Genomic DNA, 23,724 nt, shown 5'->3' with positions numbered 1-23,724 from the left:
CATTTTATGATGTAGATACAAAATATTAAGCAAAAAATGTGGAACAGAAAATAATATGTGTAAAAGTGTTTTAAATGTTTTAAAATGTACATATATTTTTGTGTAAGAGTAGAACACACTATAATAAAGACATATGATTTTGGCTTCAGTGTAAGCACACAGTTAAATGAAATGAAATATAAAATTGAAAATGTTTCTTTTATGTTGCCATTTTGCAGCATTCTTGCTTTGGGGACCTCATTTATCCCCCTGAGCCTCAGTTTTCCCAACTGTAAAAAATAAAAGGCTGATGGTACCTCATACCATTGCGAGATGAGTATATGCAGTAAATATATTAGAATATTTCTAAAATACACACATGAAACAAAACAAAATATTTGTTATGTTTATGGTAATGCTTTTGCATTTTTTTTCTTGAAATTTGTTTAGGCACATAAGATTTAAATGTTTTTGTTTTTTTAAATGGTGACTTGGCTATTTATTATCATTATCAAGTAGTATGTCTTTTTTTTATTATTATTTGACAGTTAGAGTTAGACAGTGAGAGAGACAGACAGAGAGAAAGGTCTTCCGTCCATTGGCTCAACCCCCAAATGGCCACCACGGCCAGAGCTATGCCAATCCGAAGCCAGGAGCCAGGTGCTTCTGGTCTCCCATGCGGGTGCAGGCACCCAAGCCCTTGGGCCATCCTCCACTGCCTTCCCGGGCCACAGCAGAGAGCTGGACTGGAAGAGGAGCAACCAGGACTAGAATACGGCGCCCATATGGGATGTCGGCACCGCTGGTGGAGGATTAACCAAGTGAGCCACGGCGCCAGCCCCATGATTTAAATGTTTGAAATCAGTTTACTTATTCATTTCTTATTTTTTTAAAGATTTGTTTATTTACTTGAAAGTCAGAGTTACACTGAGAGAGAGGGAGAGGGAGAGAGAAATAGAGTCTTGCATCCACTGGTTCACTCCCCAGATGGCCTCAACAGCCAGGCCATTCCAGGGTCTTCCACGTGGCTGGCAGGGGCCCAAGTACTTGGGCCATGATCTACTGCATTCCCAGGCTCAGTAGCAGGGAGCTGTGCCATAATCCTGGCCTTGAGAGAAGTATCTTCCATCTGATGGTTCACTTCCCCAAATGCACTCAACAGTCAGACCTTTTGGGTCTCTGTGTGAGTGGCAGGAACCCAAATACTTGGGCCATCATCCACTGTTAGCATGAAGCTGGGCTGGATGTGTGGAACAGATAGGACTTGAATGGCCGCTGTGATACAGGATGTGGATGTCCCAAGCAGCAGCATCATAATGTCTGTCCCCAAACAATTCCATTCAGTATTCCATTTTGCATTTAGATTTTTAAAAAACATTTCTTATTCTCACCAAAGCCTACAAATATAAATTTGACCTCAGCAGTTTAAACAGAATCATTTCTCCTAAATCAACTTATACTTTATGTCATTTAAAATAGTTGTGTGTACTTGGAATTTGCATGTTTATAACAACACCAAACTCACTTTTTGCCTTTAGAATTAAACTAGTAGGATTTTTTTCTCTAACAGTTCATGTAGCCATTATGTCCTCTTTAGCCCCTGGGGTAGAGTAAATTGGGTACTAAAGTGTGTGTGTGTGTGTGTGTGTATTAACCATAACAGCTTTATTGAAATTTAACTCACACACCATCAAATTCAGTCTTTTAAAGGCTTTTAGGATGTTCACAGACTTGTGCAGTAATCAACACCCCAAAAAAGAAGCTCTTATCCATCAGCAGTCATTTTTCCTGTTCCTCAACCTCTGGCATCCATCCACCAGTCTACATTATCTTTATGGTTTAGCCTGTTGGGACTGGCTTTTTAACTTAATGTTTCAAGGTTCAATCGTGAATCAGTACTTTGTTCCTTTTTTTGTCTGAATCACATTTTGTCATGTTGCTAATATGCCATTTTGTTTATACACTTATCAGTAAATGGACATTTGAGTGACCTCTTTTTGGCTATTTTGGATAATGCTACTATGAACATTAATGTAAGTTTTTGTGTAGACATGTTTTAGTTTCTCTTGGCATTGCATATCTACTTATACAGCAATGTGGTAAATGCTTACCTTTTGAGGGACTGCCAAACAGTTTTCCAAACGGCTCTGCCATTTTTCATTCTTGTCAGCAATGTGTAATAGTTTAATTGTCTTACATCCTCACCAACATTTGTTATTTTCCATTTTTAAAATTACAGGCATCCTAAGGATATGAAGTGGTCTCTCATTGTGATTTTGCTTTGCATTTCCCTAATGATTAATGATAATGAATGTCTTTTTATGTGCTTATTGGCCATTTGTATATCTTCTTCGGAAGAATATCTATTCTAACCCTTTATCCTCTTTAAAACTGGGTTATTTTTCTTTTTTTTCTTTTTGATAGGCAGAGTAGACAGTGAGAGAGAGAAAGGTCTTCCTTTGCCGTTGGTTCATCCTTCAATGGCCGCCGCGGCCGGCGCGCTGCAGCTGGCGCACCGCGCTGATCTGAAGGCAGGAGCCGGGTACTTATCCTGGTCTCCCATGGGATGCAGGGCCCAAGGACTTGGGTCATCCTCCACTGTACTCCCGGGCCACAGCAGAGAGCTGGCCTGGAAGAGTGGCAACCGGGACAGAATCCAGAGCCCTGACCGGGGCTAGAACCCGGTGTGCCAGCACCGCAAGGCGGAGGATTAGCCTATTGAGCCGCGGCGCCAGCCTATTTTTCTTTTTATTGACCACTAGTCTCATTAAACTCTTTTTTAGTCTTGTCAGCATGGCTTTTTTCACTCTATTGAAGTTGACCCACATGATTAAAGCAAGTCTTTGTGGTACTATTTTTTCATGAAGATATAGCTGACACATTGATTCTATTTTAGTCTAACAAATCAATAAATGCTTTATTTCCTTCAGTGTCCTGTTCCACAGTGGTCACTGGGGGAGGGGAAAATAATGTTGATGAGAGATGATAGCTGATGCTGTATCACTTTGCCGGAAGCGCATGGAACAGAGGCATGTGCTTCAGAATCAGAAAAAACAAGCATTGCTGTGGGGTAGGGTAGTAAGCACAGAGGTCCTGAGTTGAAGTCATGAAAAATATAACTGGCCAAGTGCAAGCAAGATGTAGGTATGGTAAACACAAAAAGAGATTGGGGATATCATTTTATTGGGGGGCATTATGGAACAGTAGAAAATAGAAAATAAGTAGAAAGTGTAGTTCAGGTTACAACTGAAATCAGGAAAGATGAGGATCCGGACTACTAGGGTGATGGGAATAAGAAAATGAAACACCTCAAGAATTTTATGTTTGAAAGTGGAGAAGGAAATAGTAGTACGACAAGTGCATCAAATGCATGGGTGCTGAGGTAGACCCTTGACGTGTTTTAATCACTGCACCCTCACAGGAACTGTGTAGGGTGAATATTTGTATTATCTCCATTTTACAAATGAAGAAACTGAGTAGAATTCAAACCCTGAAACCTGAGCCCATGATCTTCTCACCATGCTGCCCTGTTACGGGAAATGGCCAGAGTGTCTCCGGAGGTTTAGAGTCGGTGCCTGCAAGGCTGGCAGCTGAGCTGTTGGCACCCCAACCCTTACCGAGCGCTGATGACATGTGCAGTATTCCCTGTGAACAGTTACCATGTGATGTTAATAGACAGAAACGCTCTTACAATTACTCTTTTAATAATCTGTATGGAAAAAACCTTCATGCAAAAGTCGCTATTTTAAAAATACTTTCAAAAATATAGCTCATTATTAAATTTAGGAGATTGTGGTTAAAGTTTTCTGTCTCGTGTGTACATTCTCTGTCTCATCAGTACCACCAGTAGACAACAACTAAAAGATGACTTTAAAAACTATTAATTTTATTTGTTTGACATGCAGAGAAAGAGACAGACAGAGATCCCCCATTCTCTGGTTTACTCACCAAATGCCTGCAATGGTCAGGGGTGGGCCAGACCACAGCCACGAGCCAGGAAGTCAAGCTAGGGCCCTGTGGGTAGCAGGGACCAACTCCTTGAGCCTCACCTCTTGCCTCCGAAGGTGCACCTTAGCAGGAAGCTGAAATTGAGAGTAGACCTGGGACTGGAACTCAGGCCCTCCAAAGGAGGACGGCTCTGGGCCTCCCACGTGGCTTCCCCGCTGCCGCAACAAGCTCCCATGCCAGGCGTGGTTTCCGTAGGAGTCTTGTCAAGAGCCGAATGTTTAGTCTTTGACAAGTGGTCTCAGCCTCACTGAACAACTTACTGTTTGTTTCTGAAGTCCTAGCTTCTAGCTTGGTGTATAATATTTCCGACGGTCAGTTCACAAGTCGTGCGGATCTCATAGATGCTGCTGGAAGCTCACTGGGGCGTGGTGCTCTTGTACCAGGATTGGGTAAGAAATAAATGCACACATTTCCCTGGAAAATTCAAAGTTTTTAGCAATTTCTCTTGAAAAGTCTTGCCATTTCTCTTTGACATTCTAGTTTCCTTGAAAAGAATTTTTTTAAAAAAAATGTTTATTTATTTGACAGGCAGAGTGACAGAGAGAGAGTTAGAGACAGAGTTCATCTGCTGGTTCACTCTCCAAATGGCTACAATGTATGGGGCTGGTCCAGGCCGTACTAGGAACCCAGAGCTCCATCAGGGTCTCCTCTGTGACTGGCAGGGGCCCAAGCAATTGACCATCATCTGCTGCCTTCCCAGGTGCATTAGCAGGAAGCTGGAACAAAAAGCAGAACAGCCAGGCTTGAACCATGCTCTGACATGGGATGCTGATATCGCAAGTGCAGCTTACTCTGCTGAGCCATAGCACTGGATCCTGAAAAGAATTTTTTTTAAGATTTATTTATTTATTTGAGAGTCAGAGCTGGATTGGAAGTGGAGCAGCTGGGTCACGAACCACACCCATGTGGCATGCTGTCATCCCAAGTGGTCACTTTACCTGCTGTGCCGAAGTGCTGGCGCCAAAATAATTTTTAAATTCTTTAATTGTGGGAATTAATATAAGACATTGCCATATGTAAAATTCCTCTGCACAAACTGTTCTTGAAGCTGCTGTCTGATACATTGTGTGATGATGCCTGTAACAAATTCTCAAAGGTTTATTCCCATGAAGAATTGGTGTACTTGCTATTGTTAGTGAATGAACTTTCTGTATTGGATTTTGTCTGCCCTGGCTGCTAGGAAGTTCACATTGAAATTTTGGGCTCAGTTATTATGGCTTTTCATTGTCTATTAATATTATTAGGTCCTGCTTTACCTATTTTATCAATTAACTTATTAATTTATTTGAAAAACAGAGTGACAAAGAGAAAGAGGGAAAAAGAGAAAGAGAATGATTGAGAGTGAGATCGTCTATCCATTGATTCACTCCCCAAATCCCCAAATAACCACCATGGCCAGGCCAATACCAAGAGCTGGGAACTCATCTAGGTTTCCCCTGTGGGTGACAGTGGCCCAAGTACTTTGGCCATCCTCTACCACTTTCCCAGGTGCATTAACAGGGAGGCGGCCCTGGTACCTGTATTTTTAATATAAGCCAATTGAGTCATTTTTGGAAGATAGCATGGATATATCAGTTGGTGAGAACTATCTATTCAATGATACTTACTCCTTCTCATGTAGGAGTTAAGCAGAATTAAAGTTTAAACACTGACTTCTGGCTGAGTCTCAGCCTGTTGCTTTGCCAAGTAAATCTATGGGAATAGCGGCGTGGATTCTCTGCAATTCAGAGAATCCTTGCCTTCCTGTTTTTCAGTAGTGCTTGGAAGAAGTGTTTAGGCAGATGGTAACAGGATGGTTGGATAAAGTATGTTCCTTTTGCAGGCGCCTGTTATGATACAGTGAACAACATGCTGTGGACTTGCTCCAATGACTACATCGATCAGTGGTGCAATCCCGGGAATCAAGCCTTCCATTATGTCTGCCAGAGACTTGGAGTCAGTCATGTCATCACTGAGCCCAAAGGTGAGGCGCTCTGCTGGTCTTGCAGGAAGAAGTATCTCTCCTGAAACATGAGAGAGTACAGCAGCATGAGTAGCTGGGACACAGACCAGCCATAAAATGTGTCCACTGCCTTTCAACTTTGAACTAAGAATCCCGAAATCCTTTGTTATCCGTCATTCTAAAAGATTGTAAATAAAGATAGAGTATATAAGTAAATAGAACTTTTGAGGTGATCCATGGGTTTTTCTCTGTGTGTGTGTGTGTGTGTGTTTAAGGAAAATTGTTATAGCCTTCCTGAAACTGTCAGAATGTTGCTGGAAAAAAAATTGCGTAATTTGTACTTGGAACATTATTACAATCTGACATAATGTTTTATGTTGATAATGACTTATTTATACACACACTCATAGTTAGAATCTGCAGTGTTCTTATAAGCTAGGTCAGAACAGCAGTTCTACCAGGGCGAAGTGGGAGCTGGCTGGATTTGGAGCAGAGCATGGGGAAATCTCAGACTCCGCAGCATTGTCAGTAACAGTCGCACCCTGGGTAGCGTTTAAATGGAGAAGACAAGAAGTCCTGCTAGCCTGAGATTGTGATCCTGGTTAGGGCAAGCAGTGAAGCAGCAAATCTGTAGAAATTTACTAGTGACTTCCGGGTAGAAAGGAAGCTATAGGAGATCTTGGTAAGCTCTCCCTACATCTTCCCAGAAGAGGCTATTGAAGGCCCAAGCTGTACACACGTCTCTGGCTGAGCCTGAGCCTGAGCCTGCATACATAAGCACAGATGTGATAGGACCCAACAGAAGTGAAGTGAAGGCAGAGTTAAAAACTGCCTGAACTTTGATGTGCTCCCCTAAAACACGGGATCCATTCAGGGTGAAAATGTTACTGGCTCACGGTGTTTAATCATAACCTTTGACATATCATTGGCTGAAAACCACTATGTAATAAGACAGTGGTGGCCATAGGGAGCCAGGCTTGTAAATAAAATCAAGAATAATAAAATTAAGAAAGGAAAAAATAAATAAGGCTTTAAAACAATTGAGCAGAGAATCAGTAACCACAGGCTTCGGGGCAATGCTGATGAAGACTTTAAATCTGCCATTGTATATATGTTCAAAGAAATAAGGACACCTTTACAAAAATTAACAGAAAGAATGATGACTATGACCAAACAGATTTTCAGTAAAAAAATTGTTTTTCAGGGCCAGCACCATGGCACAGCACCCCATACGGGTGCCAGCCAGTTCAAGTCCTAGCTGCTCTTCTTCCAATCCAGCTCTTTGCTCATGTGCCTGGGAAAGCAGTGGAGGATGGCCCGAAGTCCTTGGGTCCCTGCACCTACATGGGTGACCCATAAGAAGCTCCTGACTCTTGGCTTCAGCCTCGCCCAGCCCTGAACATTGTAGCCCTTTGGGGAGTGAACCAGCCAATGGAAGATCTCTCTCTCTCTCTCTCTGTCTCTCCTTTCTCTCTCTAGCTCTCCTCTCAAATGAATAAATAAATCTTAAAAAAAAAATGTTTTTCAAAAAAGAATCAAATAGAAATTCTAGATTTGAAAATATAATAACTGAACAGAGAAAATCATGAGAGGCTCAGTAGCAGATTTTAGATGATGTGAGAAATAATCAGCAAAATAGGGACATAGACTGGTAGATTTCGCCCACCTGAACAGAAGAAAAGCACTTGTGAGGAGCACTGTAGACATTTTCTTAAACAAGATTTACTTATTTGAAAGGCAGAGTTACAGAGAGATAGAGAGACACAAAGAAAGATCTTTCATCTGTTGGTTTGCTCCCCAATTGGCTGCAATGGCCAGGGCTGAGCCAGGCTTAAACCAGGAGCCAGGGGCTACCTCCAGGTCTCCCACATGGGCACAGGCACCCAAGCACTTGAGCCATCTTCTGCTGCCTTCCCAGGCACATTAGCAGGGAGCTGAATTGGAAGTGGCATCCTATAGGATGACAACATTGCAGGAAGCAGTCCAACCCATTGTGCCACAATGGTGGCCCCCTAGACATTTTGTAAAATGCCACTCAGTTTGGACTTGTCTGATGTTTTCTCATGAATAACTGAGGTTATGGATTTTGGAGACGAGTACTATGAAGATGATATTCCCTTCTTATTACATCATATTCCAAGGTACATAATATCAACTTATTACTACTGATGTTCACTTGATTTAAATGGTGTTTACCAGGTTTCTCTACTATAAAGTCACTAGTTTTCCCTTTCATAGTCTGATTATTAGAAGCTAGTCGTTACATCCAGACCTCATTCAAAAGGAGGGGAATTAAATTCCAACTCCCAGAAGAAAGAGTATCAAATAATTTGTAGATATATGTTAATCACTATTACAATTAATTTCTGGAATCGGGCAATGCTTTAAGGTAATGCATACATCTCTATTTTTTCTAGCTTTCAAATTGGTATCTTTGTAGGAATACATTTCATATAGATTTTTTTACTTGTTGGTATAATTGCTGATAGTATTTCCTTATAATTTTTTAAATGTCTATAAGACTTCTATTCCTTAATCTTTAAAAAAGATTTATGTATTTATTTGAGGCAGAATTACAGAGAGAGGGAGAGACACAGAGAGAAGCTACTCCTCCAATGGCTGTAACAGCCAAAGTTGGACGGATCCAAAGCCAGGAGCCAGGAGCTTCTTATGGGTCACCCATGTGGGTACAGGGGTCCGAGCACTTGAGCCATCTTCTATTGCCTTCCCATGCCATTAGCAGGGAGCTGGATTGGAAGTGGGGGAGCCGGAACTCAAACTGGTGCTCACATGGGATTCCAGCTCTGCAGGTGGAAGCTTAATCTATGCCACAGCACTGGCCCTTCTTTGATTATTTAATAATTGTGCTTTTATTTCTGATTTTGGTATTTGTGTAAATTTACCAGAGATTACTAATTTTACTCTTTCAGTGAATGACTTCTATGTTATGTGAGTTGTATCTTGAAAAAGCTGTAAAAAAAACCTCACAAAACAGAAAATCAGCTGTGCATTAATGACTCCCCAGCCTCTGCCTGAATTTCAGACAATGCATTGCCTCCATTTGCTTATCTAATGGGCATTTTCAACTTAGCACATGAAAGACATACCCTCTTTATTTTTCTTTTAAGATTTATTTATTTGAAAAGCAGAGTTCTTTTTTTTTTTTGGACAGGCAGAGTTAGACAGTGAGAGAGAGTTATAAACAGTGAAAAAGAGACAGAGAGAAAGGGCTTCCTTCGTTGGTTCACTCCCCTAATGGCCGCCACGGCCAGTGCTGCGCCGATCCGAAGCCAGGAGCCGGATGCTTCCTCCCGGTCTCTCATGCAGGTGCAGGGGCCCAAGCACTTGGGCCATCCTCCACTGCCCTCCCGGGCCACAGCAGAGAGCTGGACTGGAAGAGGAGCCACCGGGACAGAATCCGGCACCCCAACAGGGACTAGAAGCCAGGGTGCTGGTGCCACAGGCAGAGGATTAGCCTAGTGAGTCACAGCACCAGCTGAAAAGCAGAGTTCCATAAAGAGAAGACACAGAGTTTCCATCCCCTGGTTCACTCCCTACATGGCCACAATGGCCAGTGCTGGGCCAAGCCAAAGCCAGAAGCTTTTTCTGGGTCTCCACATGGATACAGGGGCCTGAGTACTTGGCCATCCTCTGGTGCCCTCCCAGGAGCATTAGCAGGAAGCTGGATCAGAAACAGAGCATGCAGGACTCACATTGGTGCCCATATGGGATGCCAGCATTGCAGACAGTAGCCTAACCTGCTATTCCACAATGCTGACCCTAAAACCCTTTTTCTCCCCTCTCCAATCTGCACCTGTTGAGTCCTCCATACGTCAGCCTGAGGATCCCATCTTCCATATGCCCAGACTAAAAGCTTAGGTTAGCTTTAACTCTTTCATACCCTACATCCCATCCCGGTGGCTTTCAGCAATTCTGTCAGCTTCTGCCTTCCAAATACATCCAATCCGACATTTCCCGTCAGCGGTGCTGCTGCATTCCTGGTCTAAGCTGCCGTCGTTCCACCTGGTCTACCGTAGCAGCCTCTTCAGCTTTCCTGTGATCCTGTCCTCAGAGTTCCTGCTGCCCACAATCCTTTTGTAGCTCGAAGTTCCCCCTTCAGGTCTGCTTCTCCAGGATTACCTAGTCCATTTCAGTTTTAATGGGAATAAAAAGCAACCTTGTTTGTTCTTTGCCCATTTAGACTATTTTCACCTCCGTTTATTGCATGCCCATAACCCTCCATTAGAGTAAAAGGGTGGTTTTCAACCTCACAGATTTCACTGGTGGATATCCAGGCTGTGATGAATAAGTGGAATAAAAAGGTTGAGGTACTGTGATGTTTATGAATAGGGGGATTCTACCACAGCGCAGCCGTAGAGGTGGGAGAACCTACTATGCTGGTTACCAGCAGACCCCGTGGGATGAGGTGGCCTGAATTTACTCCCAGCTCAATTACTTCATAGGTGTGTGAACCAGGGTAACTTACTAAGCCTCTCTGACTCTTGTTTTCCTACTTAGACAGTAGTCTAAATGTATGTTGTAAGGAAATGCATCTAGAGCAGGTGGCCCATTGTCCGGCATATAGAGTGAGCTCAGTAAGTGGTAACTACTCTTATTCTAGAAACATTAAACTTCCCCAGTGTTTCTGCCTTAGCACTCTGTGACAGAAAGAAGGGGTTTTAGCAGCAGTGGGAGAGGCTGGAGCCCAGAGAACTTGAGAAGTTTCCTGGTATATGTGCGCCTTTTGCTAAGTCGAGGCCGGTTCCACCTGTGGAGGGACTGCCGGCAGCAAGGTCTTGACTCACTGAGTTTCTTTTTCGTCTTCTAGAAGAGGCGATAACTACGAATGAGGTTATAAACCAGTTATTGCACCACGTTGGTGCGATGTGCATACACCAGCTCAATCTTCTTGCTACGAACCCCAATCTTCCAATCACAAGTGTCTTGGGCAAGCAGCATCCAATTGAAGCACACCATCTTAGCAGTATTTGTGACATTATGGAGAAGGCCATGGTGAACGGCGACACCTGTATTATACGCTGCATTCTTGTTGTCTTTCAGGTAAATATTCTATTTTATGAGGTAAACAAGCTGATATAGAAAAAGAAGCACAAATCTTGGCTTCAGCTAGCTAATTTCAACCAGAAGAAAAACCTAACAATTCCTGTTTTGCATGTTACCACCTTCTACTCTTAGAATTAGAATTATCATATTCACTGTGCTGTGGTTAATGGAGTATTGCTATACATAGCTCATTGCAATTAATATGTGTAAAGTATTTACTATAATTATGCCATTACATAATAGAAGAGATTGTGGTTAAAAATCTACATGGTTATCCATTCATGAAAATACCTACCATGTATTTTTTTATAGTGATAATTTTATCCCCAGTAGAATTAGCATTTTCAGATGTACCTCTTATGTGTCTGTAGGTGGTGTTTAAATTTTTCTTCAGCCCACAAACTGAAAGGAATCGAGACATCATTCGACGGTCAGGATTGCTTCTTTGGCAGCTGTTGATGGCACCCAAAGATCAGATTTGCCCAGAAATTCAGAAGGAAGTCTGCCTCGCCATCAGGTAAACAGCAAATGATTTCCTTAGGACTCTTTGCAAAATATTCCCTGCCAGCTAGGGGTAGGGGCGTCTCTGTCCTGCCGTTGGGACCGCATGCTTTGAGGCCAGTTTAGTGTGAGAGGGGGTCTGTGGCCCCACCCCCAGAGGACCAAAGGTAACTGTGTGCCTGCACTTCCTCATCGCACCTTTTGTGTTTCAAAAATGAAAACCAAAACCCCTTTCCGTGGGTGATTTGATTGTTTGTAAGCCCGTGGTGTTCTCATTTAGGAGGCAGTGTGGTAGGATGGTTAAGAAGCAGGCTTTGGGAGCTGGTGTTGTAGCCTGTCGGGTAAGCTGCCACTCGTACCGCCAGCGTCCCATGCCACAGTGCCAGGTTTGAGTGCCGGTTACTCTGCTTCTGATCCAGCTTCCTGCTAATGCTGCTGCAGCAGAAGATGGCCCACGTGCTTGGGCCCCTGACACCCAAGAAGGAGATCCAGGTGGCGCTCCTGGCTCTTGGCTTTGGCCTGGTGCCGGCCTGGCTGTTATGGCCATTTGGGCAGTGAACCAGTGGATGGGAGATCTCTGTCTGTCTCTGTCTCTCCCTCTCTCTCTCTGTCATTCTGCCTTTTACATAAATAACTAAATGTTTTTTAAAAAGAAGAAGCAGGCTTTGACCACAGGCCAACCTGGGCTCTAGTGCTTGCCCTACATACCACTGACTTGCTGTGACCTTGGTTAAAGGTTTCTGTTTTCTCAGCTACAAGATGGGCATAAAAATAACACTTACTTTATAGGTTTGTAAGGGTTTCATAAGCTATGACCCGAGGCAGAGTTAGTATTCAACAATATTAGCCTTTATTAATTTGCATAAAAGCTTGTTAGGCAAGAGGGAAGAATTTATGGAGCCATTTTCTATTTATTGTCATTTAACCTATCAATCTTGGGGGGGTTCAATGAACTTTTATCTAGGAATATAGCCTTCCTGTGACCAAGTATAACTTAGTGACCAGGAGAGGACTCAGCAGTTGGTCTGAACGACTCATTTGACAAGGGTGAGCATAGAGGATGGGGACTATTTTCCGTTCCACAATAAATTATGCATTGCGTCTCCCTTGTTGAGCATTAAGTTGGTGCCATAAGCAAGCTTCCTGGGTGGTGGGTATATTCATCATCTCGATTGTAGTGACTACTCCATGAGAGTACGCACATGTCACACTTGTGCACTGTAAGCCTCAGTGAAGCGATGAGTGGCAGGTTTGGCACAGCAGTTAAGATGCCACTTGGAATGCTTACCACCACACTGAAGTATCTTGGTTTGAGTCCAGGCTCCACTTCTGATTCCAGCTCCCTTCAGATACAGAGCTTGGGAGGCAGCAGGTGATAGCTCAAGTAGCTGGGTCCCTGCCATCCACAGGGGAGACCTGGATCTAGTTTCCAGCTCCCGGCTACAGCCTGGCTTAGTCCTTGCTGTTACAGGCATGTGGGGAGTGAACCACAGCAGATGGGAGATCTCTATCTCTCTCTCTGTCTCTCTTTCTCTCTCTCTTTGCCTCTCAAACAAAATTTTTAAAAAGAAAAAGAAAAAAAATTCTTATGCCATGTGGTACTACAAATAATCCTTTCCTATTCTTCTTGCTCTTTTGGGAGAAGTGAGAAGTAGAAATTGTCTTTGTCAAGTGACATTTTGAGGGACCACCATCTGTTTACCTAGCTGGCTTGAATGATTGACTTTTTGTAGAACAGCATGCTCTTGAACCAGCTCTGCATCTAGTCTCAAGTAAGTTCTCGTTGTAATTCACAGAGGAGCAGAGGGGGTGATGTTCAGGAGGGAAGTGCCTGGACTAGATCATGACAGTAAGTTGAGGTTGAAGTGCTTTTATTCAGTGATGGACCTTGCCAAAGAGTTTTACATACTCAAAAAGGCATCTTTAAAAAGAAATTAAAATTTAAATATTTGGAGGTTGGATTTTCCAGAACATTCTGTTTAAAACTCTTTTGACTTTTCTGTCATTTCAGCTCTGGCTTAAATATCTTGTACCCAGGGGAAACTGAAATCAATAACTTATTAAAGCTGGTCTTAACAGAAGGTGAGAATTATCCTAATTATCCTTGAACAACCATTGTTTTTCATTTTTGTTTTCCCCCTAAGGAAACAAGTGGATATTCAGATCTGTTAGCATGTTTTTGAATGTTATCTACATATGTGCTAGCATCTCAACCATGTTGTTTCATAGGTCTTCAGGCTTCATAAACCTCTTTCTATATCCACTGCTTAGCGTAATACCCCTGATCGTAGATGTTCAACACATCTTTAAAAATCAGGACTTCCTGTTGAGTTCTCAGCCAGTTTTTTTTTCACGCACGAGAACCCAACTTTTTAACAGCAACAAAAGATACCAGGTGAAGGACACTTTGCATTTAAAAGCAACATTAACTTAAGAAATTAGGAATCAAACTTTATGATCTATCAGGGAGTATTGACCCTTAAATCAGGAGGTACTAACTAAACAAGTCCAGGTGGTTGTGGTGTCATTTTTTGTTGTTCCTGTCATTTATTTGAATGCTTGGTGTTCCTAGATTGTCAACAATCACTTGTTAAACACTGTTTAGAGAAAGCACCAGTTTTCTAAACACTGTTACTGTGGTAGTTCACAGAGCTTTGTTCTGTGCCAGGAGAGAGAAACAGCGGCCTCTCCCAGCTGCGGGATGTGATCCTAACCAACCTAGCGGAGCAGCTGCAGAACAACCGATTTGGCAGTGATGAGGATGATCACTACAGGTGACTGCAGCTACCTTGGTCACTGCTAACCTGTTCTCTGTGTTCTTCCAAGTAACTGGTTTACATGTAAATGGTTTGATCAGTGTCCATCTCCTGTTACAGCTAATATGCTCAGAAGCTTGTGAGCCTAAAGCGTGAAACAGGTGACAGACAACAACTTTCACATTGCTCTACGAACTGATAGTAATATATTTCAGTTTTAGCAGTAAAGTCACTTGAGCTTGGGGAAAGAATACTCAGCAGAAATAATAGATGGAACTAATTTAAGAAATCTTGATGGGAGGGTGCAGTCCAAGCTTCTGGTCTGTGAGAGAGGCTTGAGTGGGTGTGTTAAAGCTGGGAGGGAAGGAAGGTGTTGGCTTTCTGGTATTTATAAAACACTTTTACTAGGTGGTTGGCTGCCATTGTGTGGTTCTGTAAGTTTGATTTAGAGACTAAGTTGTTTGCATTTTTACTGAGTGAGACGATTGGCTTGCAGAACTGATTCGTTTTGTATCTTGTATTTGTCTTCTCATACTACTTGTGTACAATTTATCTTTTTACTAATAAAGTATCACTATCTTATTACATTTTTCCTGTACTTTAAAGATTAAATGATGAACTTTTACACTACATTCTGAAGATTGTTGTACGAGAATCCTGTATCTTAATCACCAAGTGCCAAACTGTCTCTAAAGATGATTTTCAAAAGCTACTTTCAACTGTGCCTGTAAGTAAAAATGTGTTTAACAAAAGCAAAATTCTGTTAAATGTGTGCACACACACACACTTATTCACTCTGCAAAGATAGACTTAAAGTAATCTTTGAAAGTCAATGGATGACTGTGCTTATTCTAGAAATGTAGAACAACACAAATCCACTTGAGACACTTTTTCCGAAGACTATAGTTCCTCTCTCTGCATAAATTGCTTAATGTGATAAATTGTTTGACTGAATTTTGGTGTTTGTGTTTTACCAAGTGAGGGTTTTTTTTCCCCCTATTAATTTTTAATCTAGACCAGCAGAGTCTGATTTAAAGATTCTTTTAGGGGTTAGGTAGAGACTTCTATATTGGAGATGTGTGTGAGAGGGAGGCAAAAATTAAGTGTTTGGAGTGAAGGTTGTGTAGCAGAATATAAAAGGTTAAAGGAAAAGTGTCAAAGTGTGTTCACAAGCCACCTGGAAATACATCACCTGATAAACTAACTTGGTCTATTTTCTGTACTTTCTCTTTTTGTTTCCCTTGTCCAAATCTTTTAAAAACATGAGGCTTACATGATACCTTCTTTCAGTGGGGTTTAGGTCAGTTAAATACCCTTGTTTGTGTTGAAGGCTGCATCGTCGTGCCTGCGCTATCTGATGGCAGTTCAGAATCACCTTCTCAGTAACACTATTTTGATTAAACCTGATGAGAATGATGACAGTGACAACTCCTTGCAGGGAGAGACATTGAAGGTACAGGTAAACACCAAGCTTTCCTCTAACGATGCTTTCTACCCAGTATGTAAAGTGCGCTTCACTGGCTGAACTTCTGTGCGCTGTGATGTGACTTAGATTCTTGTGAGAGGTAATGTTAGGCCACTCATTTCATAGATTTTTATCTCATTGCACAGTGGTTACCATATTTGTGACACTCTCACAGTGTGTCATCCGTGTGCCCCTGTCAACCTTTTTGTGCTTTTGTTTACTTTCATCTTCTTTTAAGAACTCTAAGATACGGCACTTTCAGGTGATCTCATATGCACCTGAAAGTTTACAAACATCTATGCGTATATAAATCTGGGAGTATAACAGTTTAAATAGTTTTGACCTTTTAGGTGGTTTTATAGTCTCTCAGTTCAACACCTTTGAAAAGGTGATAATTCTCTTTCCATCTTTGTATTGAATAATTTAATTTCTAAGTCTGGAGTTTATTTCATTTTCTGTAATTATTTTTAAGTTAACTTCTGTGTAGAGGCAGGAACAAGATCCTCCATTACAACACAGAGCAACGGCGACAGTCGCTGCAGCTGCTCCAGGCTGTTGTTGGCGTTGTTCTTCAGAATTTCATCTTTGTGGGAAAATCAGAGAAATCAAGAACTTCATTCTTCCGTAAAATGTTGACTTAAATACACTGAAGCATTCACTGAGGAGAAGCCATAATTAAAGAGAAAAGCCATTACAGCTCGCTTTTGTCTTACTCCTTTGTGCCCAGAAACTATAGAAACCATACATCTGCTAGTTTGTGCTTTTTGGTTTATCTCATTATATGAAGTTTTTTTTTTTTTTAAAGATTTATTTATTTATTTGAAAGGCAGTGTTACAGAGAGGCAGAGGGAGAGAGAGAGACAGAGGTCTTCTATCCGCTGGTTCACTCCCAAAATGACTGCAACAGCCGGAGCTGGGTTGATCCAAAGCCAGGAGCCAGGAGCTTCCTCTGGGTTTCCCCTGTGGGTGCTGGGGCCCATGCACTTGGGCCATCTTTCGCTGCTTTCCCATTCCATAGCAGACAGCTAGATCAGAAGTGGAGCAGCCGGGACTTGAACTAGCACCCGTAAAGGATACTGGCACTGCAGGCAGTGGCTTTACCTGCTATACCACAGCACCAGCCCCCATATGAACAGTTTTTTCCTTTTTTTTTTTTCCAGACAGGCAGAGTGGATAGTGAGAGAGAGAGACAGAGAGAAAGGTCTTCCTTTTTGCCGTTGGTTCACCCTCCAATGGCCGCCGCGGCCGGCGCACCGTGCTGATCCGAAGCCAGGAGCCAGGTGCTTCTCCTGGTCTCCCATGCGGGTGCAGGGCCCAAGGACTTGGGCCATCCTCCACTGCACTCCTGGGCCACAGCAGAGAGCTGGGCTGGAAGAGGGGCAACCGGGATAGAATCTGGCACCCTAACTGGGACTAGAACCCAGTGTACCGGCGCCACAAGGCAGAGGATTAGCCTATTAAGCCACGGCACCGGCCAATATGGACAGTTTTTAAACAGGAAGACATGCATGAGTTTCTTATTTAAATAGTTGGTACTATTTAACTTCTCTTACCTTAGTTTCCTAATCCTAAAAAGGGACAATAACATCTCCCTTATGAGATTGCCTGGCACAGTGTTGCCATGTCTTGGATTCTATAGGTGATTGCTGAGATCGTTGGTTTGAGTTAAACCTGACTCAGCTTGTCTCTGAGTGATGAAATATCTCAGTAACACCAAAAAGACCCTAGAAGATTCTATTAAAAAATAGTTTTATCTATTTGGAAGGCTAAATTTTCTAAAATCTTAATTAAACCATGAAGAGAAATGCAAAGACTGTTGGTAAAGGCAGAATAGACTCTGTTTGGGGGGAAAATTACAAACACACCAATGTAACCTTAAGACTTAGTTTGGCTGGCGCTGCGGCTCACTTGGCTAATCCTCCGCCTGCGGCACCGGTACCCCTGGTTCTAGTCCCAGTTGGGGTGCTGGATCCTGTCCCGGTTGCTCCTCTTCCAGGCCAGCTCTCTGCTGTGGCCCGGGAAGGCAGTGGAAGATGGCCCAAGGGCCTGGCCCTGCATCCGCATGAGAGACCAGGAGAAGCTCCTGGCTCCTGGTTTCAGATCAGTTCAATGCGCCGGCCGTAGCAGCCCTTTGGGGGGTGAACCAACCGAAAAGGAAGACCTTTCTCTCTGTCTCTCTCTCTCTGTCTAACTCTGTCAAAAAAAAATTAGTTTGATTTTATTGTTTTAATAGAAAACATATAAACTAAGCATTTCTGTGATGTTCTAGTGCTTCTTAAGACTTGACTTTTTGTACTCCCATGAATTCTCTAATAGTCGTTTTTAATGTTTCATAGCCCATAACTGCCTGCTATTTTAATTGAAATTTTAACTTACCTGTCTTTAAGGGTAATGGGTTTAAGACATGAAATTGAAGGTCACTTGTGCTGTTTCAGAATGTTGTGTTTCGTCTCATTTTACTCACTGCCCTACATGTGCCTTTTACTGTTCTGTTTTTCTCTTTAGCTGTGCTCGTGCCACCCAAGGCAGTCTTCCCCTGGACAGCTTCTGAGCTGGTCACCAGGAGCTCTCTTGTGTTGGATGGGATGGGAGATAGGCCTTTTCTCCTGGGGGTTTGGTGTGCTCCTTGGGAAATATCATGTATTTCCACCTGCACTCCAACTGTAGTCTCCAAATCAAATTGCTACTTGCCATTCCTGTGGACTTCCCTGCTTTGGGCATCTTCTGGCCACTTCATCCTTTTGCTGAGAAATGCATCATCAATACATCCTTTTCGTCTTGTCGTTGTGAGTGTATGTTCATCACAGAATTCAGGAATAACATTATGATATCTTCTGCCTAGGAGCTAAAGGTCAGTATTTTGGCTCTTGCCACCCAGATCCTGACTGGATGTGATGAAGTGTTGGAAATGCTGCAACAGGTCACAACTGCCCTCATAAACAGTGACACAGCAGATCGTGAGCAGAGGTGAGGAGATGGGCTGGAAGCCATGACCTGCTACCCTTCCGGAAAAAACAGTGCTTATTAAAGTGGAATCTTTTTAGAACAAAATGTCAAATGTTCATTAAGTATAGAGGGATTTTTGTGAGAATAGGTTGAAATGGCAAGTGTTTTAAAGCCAAGTACAATCGAACTCTGTAATGTGCTTTTGTGTGAGAGTGGGCCAGCAGCCGTCAAGGTCATGGTGGACAGCCTCATCTCTGACATTTGGGACTGCCCTCCCAAACCAGCCTTTCCCTTCGTTATGTAGCCTGGTAGCGTGCTCACTGTTTCTGCATGACAGATACTTTCAAGCAGAAGCAGTGACTTTGTGATAGAGACATCCAGCTGCTATAAAAAGATGGTACTGATGTGATCTCTCAAGATTTTACCAGTTTCATTTCTCCGAATACATGAGTAACCTGTGAAGAGGATACACTTCTCTTCCAGAGTTCTTAAGCCCTTTCACTTTAAAAATTCTGCTATGGTTTGATTTTAAGTTGCAAATTGTATTCTCTGATCATTTGAATGTTAGAGATGTTGATCTAAAACCATCCTGCTGTATGATTTTTGCTTCAGTCCTCCTGACTGGCCCCTGTTCTTCGTTCTTGCACACTCTTGGAAGACTGGGACCGAGAGCGTTCTAATCCAGATAGATGCTGCAGAGAGGCTGACGGTGCTGTGCAGCGTCACAGAGCGTGGTGCGGGTCTGCCAAGGGGGTGTACAGTTTCCTTCTGGTTTCAACACCAGCATCCTTAGGAGCCTTGGAGAGTTTAGACAACCCACCTCTTTCTCTGGAAGATTGGCATGCCTTAATTCTTCTGGCAAAGGATGGGCATATTAAGAGTGTGATTTTAAAGATAAATTAAAAATCTACCTACTTAGACAGAAAGTAGAGTGGTGATTGCCAGGAATTAGGGGTAGGAGAACAGGGAGTTGCTGCTTGATGAGTAGGTTTGATTTTATAAGATGAAGAAAGTTAAGGAGATGGATGGTGGTGATGGTTGCACCACATTGTTTAGTAATGCTGAGCTGCACACTTAACATGGTTAAGATGGTAAATTTTATGGTATGTGTATTTTACCACAGTAATAAAAAAGTCTGCCTCTGTACCCTGTATAAGCATCAGTTTCCCTAAACCAGAAGTAGGTTTTATGAGAGTGGGCAAGTGAAGCAATAGTGTAGCCACCGGCAGCCTCAGAGGCCATGGACTTTGCAGGTGATAACTACCTAGAGCAGCTATTTACATTTTAGAACCCATTTGTAAAGTGCTTGAATTGTAAACTTTTTTGGCCAAATCAAGGTGAAACCCATGAATAGCTTTCTCTGCTTCCTTCAGAAGTAGAGAAATTTGTGGACTGAATTGCTGTAAATTCTTACCTAGTTCAAGGAGACCTCAGAGTTGCTTCTTAACATGATGGGGCATTGCTTAGGCTGTGTGTTCTTTTGAACTTTTTGTAGGTTAAAAGGCTTGGAACAAGTTACTAAGGCTACTATGCTTGGTCACCTCCTTCCTGTGTTACTCACCTCCCTGATGCATCCAAATTTACAGACTCTGATCATGGCCGACGCCCTGATGCCTCAGCTAGTCCAGCTGGTGCTCTATACCAGCCAGGTATGAATGACCCTTGGTGTGTCAAAGGTACCTGCCTGCCAGCCAACCCGCTCCCCAGGGCAGCTGTGTACATTCAGCAACCGAGTGAAATAATGATGGGATGCAGGGAGGTACTGAGTCATAACAAGTCATTAGAATGTTCAGGGAAATAATTTTGTTTGTTTGACTAAATCACTTCATGTAAAACTGCTGCTCTGCGATGCTACTCAAACGTTCCTTTATCTTTGGCTTCCTAAGTCCTTGCCAGCTATAGTGACTAATCTATTGATGTGTTCAGTTCCAGAAAGAAGTAAAATGTAAAGTGGGCTAAGTGGCAAAGCACTTCTTACTGAAGGAAGGCAGGGAAGGATTGGGAAAAGATGATTCAAATGAGAATTTTAGATTTGACTCTAGTACTGTGCAGATAACGGGTGGTAAGCCCTTGAGGACACGGTGATGGTTTTGTGTTTCAGACAGCTTTGCTGCTTAAAACCCAGTGTTCCGTTTTTGCTGAGGTGGGCTCTTCCCCATGTGGTGCCTCGGAGCAGAAGTGCAGGCTGCTTCCCGATGAGAGGTAATGGTTGCTGCTTCCTCGCAGGCGTCCCTTCCATGTTTCCTTTTGGTGTGCACCTTGTCCTCCCTTTACAACAGTGTCCGTGCTGTATACGTATAGCAGGGATTATCTCTCTGGGAGAAGAACAAGTCTTGAGGACCAGGCACTTACAGACAGTGGTGTAATTCTTTGTGAGTTTTAAAGAACAGATTAGAATGAGTTTCCCCAAGGATCAAGAGGGTAGTTCAGAACTGGTGTGACTTTCTCTTGCACTGATGACAGGAATGTAAACTATTGAGCCTTTGGTAAATAGTTGGAAGGTCAGATAATGTGCACCTGCCATATGATCCAGCTGTTCCATGGCCATGTAGTTTTGTCAGGGAAAGCTTAGGTTCTTTCTTACAATGACTTCTAGGTGAAAGTTCCTAGTAGCTTTAAATAGAATGGCCCCAAACTGGAAACATTCCAAATGTCCATCAACATGAATGGAAAAACAGACTGTGGTACCTTCGTTGTACGGGGCTTCTACTTAGCAGCAAAAAGCAGTCAACAACAGATATCTGCAACAACATGGGTGAATCTCAGAATATTTATGCTGAGTAAAAGAGGCCAGGTGCCCTGAGGTCACACACTGTGCAATTTTATTTATACAAAATCTAGGAAATGCAAACTCATCTATAGTGGCAGACACCAAACAAGTGATCACCTTGGGGAAAGGTGGGGGATACAGTGAGCAAGAAGGGAACTTCACAGGTGTAAATGTCCGTATTTATCAAGTCATGTGCAATTTATTACATGTCAATTATGTTTCATAAGAGCTATCTTTTTTTTTTTTTTGGCCAGAGTTAGTCAGTGAGAGAGAGAGAGAGAGAGTTATAGACAGTGAGAGAGAGAAAGGTCTTCCTTCCATTGGTTCACACCCCCCCCCCCCAATGGCTGCTATGCCTGGTGCTGCGCCGATCCGAAGCCCGGAACCAGGTGCTTCCTCCTGATCTCCCATGCGGGTGCAGGGCCCAAGCACTTGGGCTATCCCGTAAGAGCTATCTTTTAAAGACATTGATCAGATGGGAAGGATTTCCCCAGGGCAGGTGCCCATCCAGTTGAGATTTTTGCAGTGCTTAGAAAACTTGGCTCTGTGCTGTCTAGTATGGCGTAGCCACTGTTATTGAGCACTTGCAATATGGCTAATGTGACCACGAAGCTGGATTTTACACTTGATATAATTTAAACGGCCACATGACATTCGTAGCTACTGTGTTGCACAGCCCACCTCTATGACTTAAACTGCAAATCTGCAGAGCAGAAGGAGAATAAGAGGATCCCATGGCAGCCAAATTTAGGTTTTTGGATTTTCTGTCCCACAAGCTCAGTCTCTGAAGTCACTGGGGGCACAAGTGAGGATGTTGGAAGACCGCAGAGGACACCGATTGTCAGTGAAAATCGCAGTGAAGAGCGGCTGCATAGACTCGGGGAGCTTTCAGCAGTTGGTACATAGAAATCACTAAAAGGATTTTATAGGGTTTTATAGGGTACTAATCCTGTGGGATTTAGAAGGTGACCAATCTTAAGAGTCCTCTGCAGTAACTTATTGTTCCTGAGCATTTTGAAATGGGAGCTGATGGGATCTTCTCCTAGGATCAGTTGGGCTTCCTCTTACAAAGAGGGGGAAAATATGAATATACTACCTAAAAACCCTTAAATATAGGAATAGAAGAGTATAGGAATAGAGAAATTTTATTTCTTTGTTTTCATTTTATTTGAAAGGCAGTGAAGCAGAGGGAGAAAAAGAGAGAGAGATGTCCCTCTGCTGGCCCCTGCTCCAGATGCCCACCACAGCGGGGCTGTGCCAGCCTAAAGCCAGGAGCCCAGGACTGCATGTGGGTGGCAGGGACCCAAGAACCTGGGCCATCATCTGCTCCCTTCGCCCACTCATTAGAGATCAGAAAGCGGACGCAGGGCTCAATCTCAGGCACCTCAATGTGGGATGTAGGCATCCCAAACCAGCTTAACCCACTTTACCACAAGGCCTGCCCCTACTCCAGGAGTTTTTAAATTTTTCTAAAGCCCAGGGGTGGGATATTGAGCATTTAAAAGCTATAGTGTTATCATATTACATGCTGTAGAAAAGTTAAGAGCAACTTTTTTTTTTTTTTTTAAGATTTATTTACTATTTGAAAGGCAGAGTTACAGAGAGGCAGAGAGAGAGAAGTCTGCTGGTTCACTCTCCAGATAGCCTCAGTGGCTGGAGCTGGGCTGATCTGAGGCCAGGAGTCAGGAGCTTCTTCCAGGTCTCCCACATGGGTGCAGGGGCCCAAGGACTTAAGCCATCTTCTACTGCTTTCCCAGCCCATACCAGAGAGCTGGATTGAAAGTGGAGCAGCGGGGACTCGAACCACTACGCCACTGTGCCGGCCCCAAAGAGCAACTTCTTAAACTTGTGTGTTCTGGTGTGTTGACATTTTATTTTTCTTTTCCTTGCTGCTAACCTGGGTCCCACTCCTTTTCTCTGGTTTAAGAATGCTGGAAGAGAAGGAGGAGCCCGGCTTTCTCACTGGCTTAAAGATCCCTGCCCCCTGGGCTGCCGGGAAGACTGTGGAAACAGTCCACCCTGTCAGAGACAACTATAAGTTTAAAGAGACTGTGCACATCCCAGGAGCTCGCTGCCTGTATCTGAGGTTTGACAGCAGATGCTCTTCACAGTACGACTATGACAAAGTAAGCAGGGACTGGGCTTAGGGGTTCTGCCACCAACTACACTGATCTGTCAATGCTTCTTATTTTTCTTTGCTGCTGGTCACCATTCTTGACTTACTTCTGTTATTAATGAAACTGAGATATCTAACCTATGAAAGAACAGCTGGAAGATTGTCTGCTAATGTTGT

General features: G+C 43.1%; 1 protein-coding gene across 4 annotated transcripts in view; it reads left to right on the top strand.

The window, feature by feature from the left end:
- Positions 1–23,724, top strand: part of HECTD4 (HECT domain E3 ubiquitin protein ligase 4) — a 205,048-nt gene that overhangs the window by 96,910 nt on the left and 84,414 nt on the right. For 3 of the 4 annotated variants that reach the window (XM_062182490.1, XM_062182489.1, XM_062182492.1), the window contains exons 10-21: positions 4,263–4,376; positions 5,810–5,950; positions 10,758–10,990; positions 11,365–11,510; positions 13,506–13,576; positions 14,163–14,268; positions 14,857–14,977; positions 15,581–15,709; positions 18,558–18,682; positions 20,157–20,310; positions 20,763–20,863; positions 23,359–23,557. In XM_062182490.1, the coding sequence (XP_062038474.1) occupies positions 4,263–4,376; positions 5,810–5,950; positions 10,758–10,990; positions 11,365–11,510; positions 13,506–13,576; positions 14,163–14,268; positions 14,857–14,977; positions 15,581–15,709; positions 18,558–18,682; positions 20,157–20,310; positions 20,763–20,863; positions 23,359–23,557 (1,640 nt within the window). The remainder of the gene's footprint in view (positions 1–4,262; positions 4,377–5,809; positions 5,951–10,757; positions 10,991–11,364; positions 11,511–13,505; positions 13,577–14,162; positions 14,269–14,856; positions 14,978–15,580; positions 15,710–18,557; positions 18,683–20,156; positions 20,311–20,762; positions 20,864–23,358; positions 23,558–23,724) is intronic. The other variant, XM_062182491.1, reaches the window with a different exon arrangement.

This window comes from Lepus europaeus, chromosome 23, assembly GCF_033115175.1.
Source record: "Lepus europaeus isolate LE1 chromosome 23, mLepTim1.pri, whole genome shotgun sequence".
In the NCBI taxonomy this organism is placed as follows: Eukaryota; Metazoa; Chordata; class Mammalia; order Lagomorpha; family Leporidae; genus Lepus; species Lepus europaeus.
Note: the sequence above shows the minus strand (reverse complement) of the source record. Positions and strands in the feature narration are given on the sequence as shown.